Raw genomic sequence first — 10,544 nt, 5'->3', positions numbered from 1 at the left:
TATACAAAACAAACTCTTGCTTGCAGCATTCAATACAATATTAGATATGTATAGACACAGTGTAAACAGTTATATTGCATTATCAACCTCTATTAAACCCTTTTTCATTTCATGAATATCTAACAAACACAAAATCAGCTGGTTTATTTGAGTTTTCAATGAAGATCTGCTATAAACTCCTCCCATAATCTCTTGACATCCAATTCCAGCTTTGCAAGAGTAAAGTCACCTGCAGTGCAGTATCTTCAAAAGCTATGTTCGTCTTAATCTTTATTTCTACCAATCAAACTGCAAAACCGAAATTGAATAACTGAGATTTTTCATGTTACAATAGACATAAGCATAAAAAGTAGAAAATAATCCAATACAATAGACCTTGTTGAGAATAATAGCATTATAACCTATATCTGTGTACTTTAGATAACACAAAACTGCACATACAAATTATAAAATAAGAAAATTCTACTAAACTTTGAAACTTATATATAAAATTAATAAAAAGAGACATACTGAGTGAGACAAACCAATCTTTGGAATGGCCTCTGCAACAACAAACATGAGAATTAGTTAAGAGTCAATAAATCGATTCAATTCAATTAGATAGAACATAAAACCCGAGAAAAAATATAAAGCCCGAGAAACATATATTTCTGTCAACATCAATACACTCTAACTAAAATAAAAATTAGTTTACACAACATAACAAAAGTTGGTCCTATTTCAGATCTATTGTAACCTTGCGTTTGCAGGAACAATGAAGAAGTGTCCCAATTCTATACACGCTTCAATTCCTCTTCTTCGATTCCTATCAAACAAAAAATCCAATTAGATTATAACCTAACCATAAAAACCAAAATTGAATCCAAAAAAGTAGATGAAAAGAGAGGAATTCATATCTATTGTAACCTTGCGTTTGCTGGAACAATGAAGAAGTATCCCAATTCTATACACGCTTCAATTCCTCTTCTTCGATTCCTATCAAACAAAAAATTCAATTAGATTATAACCTAACCATAAAAACCAAAATTGAATCAAAAAAAGTAGATGAAAAGAGAGGAAGAGAGGAAGAGTAGAAGATCAAAGTTTTGCGTGCGTCTCTCATGGGAGGGGTGAGGCCATATCTACACTCAATTACATCTGGAGCAGCGTCACCAGATTCACTCACCATAACCACGTAACTTACCAGAATCAAAAATTGATCGAGGGGTTTTGAAGTAGAGATGATGAGAGACACTTTGATCGGTTTAATTTTGGAAGATGATGTCTGTTGCAGCGGGAATCGGAGCGTGAAGGTGGCGCTAGGGTTCTCCGGTAGAGAGGATCTAAGAGGTTTGAGGGGGAAGAGAGAGAATAAGAAGAATAGTTTAGGGTTTGAAACTCTCCTAAAACGTGATTTTTTAAATAATGATGCATTCTTTTCATTTTTCCCAATAAAAAGTTGGAAAGTGACTTTTTAGAAAACTGGAAAGTGGTTTTTCATTTTTCAAGGTGAAATTTGAAATTTGAATTCCAATATTATGTCTTTCCAGCTTCTTGTGTATTAAAATAAATAAAAAATCAGTAAGAAAATAATGAGGGATTGACATGTCAGCAAATTTTGAATTACAATCAACCATGTTTCAGTATTTAACAAAAAGACTAAGCTGCCCTTAATTATTAGATCAGTTTAAGTTAAACTCAATTTGGGTAAACTTGGTAATTCCAGGTACTTTAACTTTTATATATTGTTAATAGATTTCATCAATTGAATTTCCTGCAATAATGATGCCATATACATAAACTAGTAGCCAAGTAAATGATGCATGAGTTTTTTTATGAACAAGGAATCATCATAGTTAACTTGATGGAAGTTGAAAGAGATTAGTAGAGATGTGAGTCTTTCATATAATTTTCATCTAGCTTGCTTTAGGCCATAAAGTAACTTGAGGAGCGCTCATATCCTTTATTTAGTTTGGATGGGCTGATGTAAGGAGGAATTATGATATAAACATCCAGTTGATGGAAGAACCGATTGTTAATGGTTGTAAGTGTTATAATTAATTTGATTGTGGTAGGTTTATCCACATATGAATATGTGTCAATAATCGAATTCCTCAATCTTATTGTAACCCTTTGCTACCAGTCAAGCTTTGAATCTCTCTATAGCATAATTTGCATGAAATCTAATCTTGTAGATCCATCTACATTCATATATTTGTGTTAGGTGGGAAATCCACTAATTTACATGTACATGTTTTGTCAAGAGTTGAAAGCTCAATTTGCATTGTTTGGTTCCAACATTCAAATTTGCTAGCCTTATCATATGACTTACTTATAGTGAAGGTAATAATGGACATGGAATGATGAGTTTGTTAGGGAGACAAACTTGAATAATACATGTACATTGAAACTGGATAGTTCATGCATTAAAAATATTAACTAGAAGCGTCGTTGAATGAATTGCATAAATAGTCTTTGACGTTTATTGAGGATGTTTGATTCGAGTAGAATTCTGTGTATGTTGGATATGGTTGGTAGATTCAGGATTTGCATGAAGAGTGGATCAATCTTGTGGAAGATTTTTGTGTATGTGTCCTCAATGAGTATTTGATAAGGTTGACTGATATGGTCATGAGTGATATTGGTTGGATGACGTAAATTAGTTTTTGGGAGATTTTATGGTAGTGAAGAATTTTGATTAGGTTTAGGTATGAACAATGTATGTGAGTATTCATGATGATGTGAAAAACTATGTTGAGGATTATTGGTTAAATAGATATTCCATTGATTAGTAATGGAAGTACTCTTGTTGTGATAAGGAATGATATATTCTTGAAATAAGACATTTATTGATTGATATGAATATTTCTTTTGATCGAATATCGAGAAAAACATATCTTTTGAGACCTGACTTGCAACCCAATAAGGTTGATTTTCTTGCTCTAGTTTCAAGTCCAGTTTTGTAGGATTAAGTTGTTGAGGCATATACTAGACAAACAATTATTTTAAAGGATTTGAGGTCAAGTCTGTGGATTTATGTGCTTGCATTTATGACCATTAGTTGATTTCACTATTTTAAATATGCTCTCACTATTTTACTCAAACCAAATGACCCTCAACATTTGATTCAAAAAATCTCATTGGAAGATTTTCTAGTGGATCGAGATCTATATTTCACTTTGTTTTAATTCAGTGTTAGGACGATTACACAAAATTCAGTTATTTAGGTAGGAATTCCATCCAATTGTATCTAATACAACTCTCAATCAAATATTATCAGTTGGGTGAATAACTCCTTATTCTAATTCATCATTTGGATTATTCTCAACTCTTTCTTGTAAACGTATATAATCTTATTATAATTAATTTAGTTAAGTTAGACTAAATGCTTTAGTAATTAGATATTAAATTTATCTCATCACACCTTACTAATATATAATATGCACCTCGCGTTGGGTGAAACCTACGTATTCGATACTAGTCTCGATGAGTGCTAAAATTTGAATAGCATAAACTTAATATTTATTTATAGGCAATTTGTAAGTAGTTTGATCTCACCGACTTATTTATCGCATGAATCGTCTCTCATATGCATTGACATATATTCACATGTATCAACATACATATCTAAAAAATAATATGATTATGGCCCCTAGCACAATTTTTCCCTAAAGCCAATGAGAGAATCTAAGCTAAGCATTTTGTTTCGATCGAATTAATACAAAAGCACAATAAATAAATAATAATAATATGGTGTTTATTATTATTATTACCTTCTGTAGCAGCGTTGTTCTTCGTTCAACGCTTCTGATCGTTCATTCGATTCTATATCAAAGGTGTTAATCGCCACAAGAGATAAATGTTTCTATCACTAAGCATGCTCATTCATAATGATCGACTTAAGGAAAAATAATATTTTCTATTGCGTTTATATTATGATTTCCCTTCGCGGGTGATATTGATCGTTCTCAAAACGTCAACCTCAAAGTGAGTGAAGGAGATCTCTCCCCCACCCCTCACATATTTGATAATATGCACCGTACGTAAGAAACTACTTATCTTCCACCCCTTCGTGCCCGCCACATACAAGATTTTTCCCCTCCATACAAAACTCTAAATTAATGTCTTCCTCATTATCGGTAAAAGAGATCGTCAAATCCTCACGAAACACCTTTACCCTCATTTCATTTTTGAAAACGGAGTTGACATTCATCATATCATCATGAAAGTAGTCCAAATTTGTGTGTAGAGGCCATACACTAGTTGTGAGAAATAATAAATTAAAGTTATACCTCTAGACAAATTGCTGTTGGAACCACTAATAAAGTTATCCCAAACATTGTTCCCAACCATATCCCTCATTACTAAGTTTACTCAAATGTTCCATTTGCTCACCTCGAGCTCTCAACACAATAAATTTATAATTCACATCACTCTCATTGGGTCTTATGTTTGACCATGGTGTTATAATCAATACACTCCTTAAGAAAAAATATTCTATAAAAATATGAAGGGAAATAAATATCGGAAAGGAAGAAGGGAAACACTTGCAAATGGGCTCTGAAGGGTGCTTGGCTAGCTGAGCATGAAGTATAAAGGGTTTTTGAGTAGCTGAGCAAGAAGAAATAATCATACAGTCAATAAAGGGCCTATATTGAATGGTCCTTTACAAGAAAATGTTAATCATAACCATTCTAAAAAGAAACCCAAAGGTCTTTACAAATGAACCTTAGATCAACATATTAGACTATCTCCACCAATCGTGCGGACCATTTTTAACCCAAAATCAATTGTATAATAAGCACCACATTTTAACTACGTATACTTCTCAGCCACTATTCCCCTAAAAGCCTTGTGCTTGTGGGGGGTGTGAATTTTTATTTCTTATCTCAACCAGTTTTCCCCTTTAAGCCTCTTGCTTGTGAGGTTGTGGACCGTTATGACTTTTCTCAACCACTTCGCCCCTACAAGCCTCGTATTTGAAAGACTATCGAGCATCATGAATATTTTAGCTCAAGCCCACATAAAATCAACATTTTTTCTCATTCACTTATGACCACATCATATGCACGAAGAGCACATAAATTAGGTTCAGCAATATCAAAAAACATGTTTGACACTAAAACAAACTCGTCATGTTTTGTTATATTATTTGTGATGAATCATCCACTATGCTCGCTACTGGAGCAGAGTCGTGTGAGTCAAAGTTAACAATATAGCCTAAAGATTGTGCATCACCGGCTAAGCCATAAATGGCTATATATATACATATAAATATTGTTCTGGCAGAACATATTTGGATTACTTCCCGAAAGTGAATCCGACAAGGTCATAATTGTATAATATAAGGTGACTTCTTCACTAATTTAGACCCCAGAGGGAGATGTTGGATAGTTTGGGGGATTCGGGTGCCACGATTATGTAATGCGTGCACCCAAGAAGAAGGTCTTGGTTATTCGTCAGGTAGAAGCCCCATTTATAGTGTAATCCTCCCTTGGATGCCCCAAGAGTCACAGTTTGATGGACATTAAGCACCTGTAACCATCACAATTATTAGCCGCCTTGTAACATCTGTAACCGTCGCACATAAATTCAATAATTTCCGTAACGTTCATAACCAACCATTAAGTGTCTTAACGGCCTGAATTCGAGGCATGTATTAACCCAGGTCAGGGATATACATACAGACACAACTCTTGAGAACTCATGTATGAACAACCGACCTCGTCATGGAGCCTTACAAGTCGACCTAAGTATTTTTAGCATGTACATAAGCCCCCCGATCTTGAGGCACATCGGGATGAAGAGTTTGGCAAATTTAACTTTTTAAAATTCTTCAGTCGGCTTGAGAAATAGGCTACGTGATTGATCCAACGGCCAGGAAAATGCTTGTGTGTGTCAGTAGTTTTTTGACTTGTGTCCATTATAGAGCTTGGTATGCTTTAAATCTAGGAGAGCCCCAATGCGATCTCGACCTGTTGTAGACATACAATCCAGTGAATTTTTAGGGATATATAGGTTGGATGTCCCCAGCGACTTCTTGATTCGCAGTTGTCATAGAGACCTGCCGGTTTCTAGACATAAAGAATTTGCAGAAGCCCCAGCGGTTTCCCGCTTCACTATAAGTAATCAAAACCATGTGAGTTTGATCTATGCGGAAGTCTGAGGCTACGAGTATGTTTAGGACTCTTGACCATTGCAGAACTCGGTTGATTTTAGACCTGTAAAAGTTAGAGAGCCCCAATGGGTTCCTGACCGGTTGAAGTCTTTGAACTCTAGGAAGCTCTTGACATAGATAGGGCGGGGAGCCCCAATGACTTCATGTTTTGATGGCATCACAGAACCCAACAGGCTTTAGATATGGAGAGGTCGGAAAGCCCCAGTGGGATCTTGACCCATTGTCATTTTATAGAACTTAGCTAGGTTTTAGACCTGGGATGTAGTAGAGCCCCAGTACAAATTCAATTCCTTAGTATTTTGCAATTTATTTTTATCTAAGTCATGGAAGACTTTACACGCTCCTAAGACGGCACCTCCTGCATAGTCTTTACTTTCTGCATGACCGCGGAGGACCATTGGTGTGGTGATAGAGTTTTAATTTACTCAAATTGTTTTGTCAATGGTCATGACTTAAGTCTCTTGCGGCTCCGCATAGTGTTTTGAGCCTCTATTAAGGAGCAGGATGAAGCGCTTCGAGCAAGTGCTATCCCGGCTGGTTTAAAATGCTTTGTTCTTCTGTGATATCTGAGTTATTCATATCCCGATTGTTTGGGTAAAGGAGTAACTTAGCCCTATTAAAAGGTTTCTCAACTGGTATTCGTTGTTTTGATCATCCTTCGATGATGCATTTGTAATTTTTTCTCAAATTTGGTCAGAGGTTTCTTATTGAACATAACTGAAGTTCGGAGTCCCTGGCGGGTTTAAAGTAAAAATAGGGTCAGAGGCTCGAGGGCGTGGCCGATGTATGAGCCCCATGCAGAATGATGTTGTAGAGTGGGGTTAGAGGCGCGAAGGCGTGGCCAGCTTCGATGCGAACAGAGGCCTAGAGGCGTAACCGGCTTCGGTATGGAAAGAGGCTCGGGGGCGTAATCGGCTTCGTGTAGACATAGGCTCAGAGGCGTAACCGGTTTCTTGCAAACATAGGCCCGGAGGCGTAACCAGCTTTGTGCGTACATAGGCCTATAGGCGTAACCGACTTCGTGCGGACATAGGCCCAGAGGCTTAATTGGCTTCGATGCGGACAAAGGCCCAGAGGCGTAATTGGCTTTGGTACTCGACTGTCGGATGAGTGTCAACTCGATTTCTTCCCTACAAAACTGACAAACAACAAAGATAATTTAATATGTCACAAATAATTGTGTTTAGATGCTTTCCTAAACAAAATCTTCCTGACCGGGAAGCCTATATAACCCCCCAAGCGTGAGGTTTGTAGAACAAGGTGCAGCGCTTAAAGCAAGGCTATCCCGGTAGGACATTCTAGTTTATTTTAACAATAATGTGCATTGTCCTCCTTTGATTTCTTATGTAATACTTAGGTTACTCCAGTGACACTCTTGCATAATTTCTATGGGTCGAAAAAATATGAGGTGTCTCTCACCTGCGCAAGCGAAAGGAGAAACACTTATTGCGTAAGCTCTAAAAAGTTCTTTAAAATAAATACAATCGCCAAAGATCATTACTCGCCTTTATCTAACAATAAATTAAAGCATACATAATTTTTCACATATTCCACCTCTTGAATTTGTCAACAATCTTGCAAGCCCGTATAAAGATTCAGAGTCGGGAAAGTTTATTGGCTTTTGTCAAAGAATGCTTAGTGTTCTCGGTCTTAGGCCCTTCTAGCACCTCAACTTCATACATACATGAATGCATATATGAACTTTATCTAGCAAATACAGCTAGTCACTAAATACAGTTACTTATCAGTTCAAATTTTATATATAATTTCAACTACACATTCGTAATATGAATCATATGGGATCCAACAATAATTGAATAGTTTATTCCACAAGTAAGAATCACTTATCTTTGACTGAAGGGTGCAGTATGATGAGTCAAAGTGAGATTGATGTGGCGAGTTCTTGGATTCGTCGAGTCAACTCGCCGGTTTACTCTCTAGATCGCCGGCGGATCCAATGGGTGACCTACATCAAAGTCAGAGATTATCGCCAATATTGGTGGTGCGATCCGCTATTTGGGCATGCTTTCTATCTAACGAACACTATGAGCGATTGGATCAGTTTCTCGACTCCTGTTAGCTTCCTTTCTTGAGACTTGTTGTCGCAGAATACTCTTATGTCGCTTTTAACAGAACTAGGTGTTTATTTGATGTGATCCTCGTTACCTTCTTCGACCAAGGTTGTGATAATGATATTTTGATCTACATAGACAATTCCAATTGGCGAGGTCCCCCAGAAAGTCTCATGGTACCCGACATTCTTTGACGGCAAGGTGTTCGTGTTCAACTGAGAGTTGTCGAACTGATTGTTCATATTCGGACCGAAACGCACATGACGGGAACACTAAAATAACCAAATTAACGCAATCATATGACGCTATTAGTATGTAAAAGTAATTATCTTACAGAAAAACAACTTATCTTCCATAGACTTTGTCAACGCATATGTCCATTTGTATGTTGAACACTTATGATACGTCTATATAAAAAATACATAGTGATCAAAGCTCATCTATCACCAGGGGATCTAGGAGATCGAACGTGGTGACCGAAAGCTTAAAAGACTTGAGGCTGAGTTAGTTTTACCGAGCTCCACAGTGCGCGTCAAATGTTCCGGCATAACATATTTGGATTACCTCTTGAAAGAGAACGATTATGGAATGTGTGCACCCTGTAACATCTCGGGCCCCTCGTTAGGCGCTCCTGACACTTCCACCTCACAATCTTCTCTACCCCCTCTCTAGTAGAGTTGTTGCCTTTCGTGGGAATCGAACCATGTATCCTAGGATTGAACAAGTACTTGAACCCCATAATACATGGTTCGATTCCCACGAAAGACAACAACTCTACTAGAGAGGGGATAGAGAAGATCGTGAGGTGGAAATGTCATGAGCGTCTTGCGAGAGGTCCCGACTGTTACATAAAAAATAGCCTTATAACATGTGTTTATCTTGTAAGTTAATCATAAACACCGATCAAGTTAACTTATAAATAGCTACTATAAATTAGTAAAATTATATATTATAAATAGGTGAGTGAGTGATTATTATTAATCTAAATTTATAAACTATAAGATGAATTATAAAGTTAAGAAATAGTCTTTTATCAAATAAAATTTAAATTAAATAATTTTTTTTAATATATGTGATATTCAACCAATCAAATCGACTAATCGACATAGAAAACTTTCACCCTTCGTAGCCCTTAAGGGTTTGGAATTTTTTTTAGTCCCGAGCACTATCGAATTCGAGATTCCAAGAGAAACAAACCCTTAGGACAAGAGCTCCCTGAGAGTTTGAGAATTAAATAACTTTGATTCCGATGTTTATTACAGGAAGCTGATTTATCCTAAGATATTTTGTTCTTTATTTTGGTGTCGGTTGGATTCAATTGCACTCTGTTTTTTATATTCGTTGCACGCTTTGTGGGATGAAGGCTTGTTAATAAAAAACAAGCTAGAAATATGGACCACCACCAAAACCCCTTCTTTATGGCAAATTGGCAATAATTAATTGCAATTTGCAAATGCTTCCTTGCCACGGGTTTTCTCATCGTGGCTTCTCTCAACTTTTGCACACAGCCACACATTACTTTTGTGTTGAATCTATACATGCTGCCGAGTTAAACGGTGATGGTCCTACATCCTTTTCCTTTAATTTCATTAATTTAGTAGAAGACAGAAAACAGCCTCCACACGCGAGAGGACAATATAATCCCAAATTAAAATTTTCTCGACGCACAATTATGAAAAATTACAAAATTTAATCATTCCATAACATAATTTAATTTAAACTCAAAATTTTGGTTAATCTGCAAAAGATCGTTTACCATCTCATTCATCAATCTTCCAGGCTCATTTTCATTTACATATACATTTATGACGTGGTAGCCGCAGATACAAAATCTATTACAAGCCTCATTTTCATTTTCACGAAGCCTTCGTTAGGTTGAATACGAAGGAATGGCCTCGTGTATGAGCCTCTGCGCGCGTGAGAGCTGCTCCATCAGAGAAACTATCCGATCGTGATAGTCACGCGCTTGATAAACGGCTTCTGCTTCCAGCTCTCCGAGCTGCGAGCAGAGTCTCTCCTCGGCTTCCTCCGCCACGCGCAGCCTCTCCCACGCGCTCTGTAACTGCCGTCTCATTTGCTCTTCTCTCTCCTTGCTTTCCTTCAACTCCTTCTCGAGCTCTTCGTTTCTCTTTTTCAGCTCGGACTCTGGCTCCGGCACCACCGCATTTTTAATCTGCTTTTTTGCGCCGGTGCCGATCGCTGCCATCATAAAAATACTCATGAAATTAAATTCTAGATTTGGAGATAAGAGAGATGCGGTGGAAAGAAGAAGCTTTGGTGATTTTGGGTTTGAGTGTGTGTGGTGTTGAGAATTG

At 37.0% G+C, this 10,544-nt stretch overlaps 1 protein-coding gene and 1 long non-coding RNA gene across 2 annotated transcripts; both read right to left on the bottom strand.

The window, feature by feature from the left end:
- On the bottom strand, positions 1 to 1,528 carry LOC131655572 (uncharacterized). The gene is made up of 4 exons (XR_009299822.1): positions 907 to 1,528; positions 737 to 805; positions 511 to 542; positions 1 to 288 (listed from the first exon to the last, which is right to left on the bottom strand). It is a non-coding gene; the product is annotated as an uncharacterized LOC131655572 (long non-coding RNA).
- Positions 1,529 to 9,867: 8,339 nt separating this feature from the next.
- On the bottom strand, positions 9,868 to 10,544 carry LOC131655571 (protein RESPONSE TO LOW SULFUR 3-like). The gene has a single exon (XM_058925415.1). It carries the CDS (start codon positions 10,448 to 10,450, stop codon positions 10,100 to 10,102), a length of 351 nt encoding a protein of 116 aa, XP_058781398.1. The 5' UTR covers positions 10,451 to 10,544; the 3' UTR covers positions 9,868 to 10,099.

The sequence above is a fragment of the Vicia villosa genome, linkage group LG3 (genome assembly GCF_029867415.1).
Source record: "Vicia villosa cultivar HV-30 ecotype Madison, WI linkage group LG3, Vvil1.0, whole genome shotgun sequence".
Lineage (NCBI taxonomy): Eukaryota > Viridiplantae > Streptophyta > Magnoliopsida > Fabales > Fabaceae > Vicia > Vicia villosa.
The sequence above is the reverse complement of the archived record's forward strand: the minus strand, read 5'-3'. Positions and strand labels throughout refer to the sequence as shown.

Excerpts from the sequence above, each read along its gene's own strand:
- LOC131655571 (XM_058925415.1), bottom strand. The coding sequence starts at position 10,450 with ATGAGTATTTTTATGATGGCAGCGATCGGCACCGGCGCAAAAAAGCAG.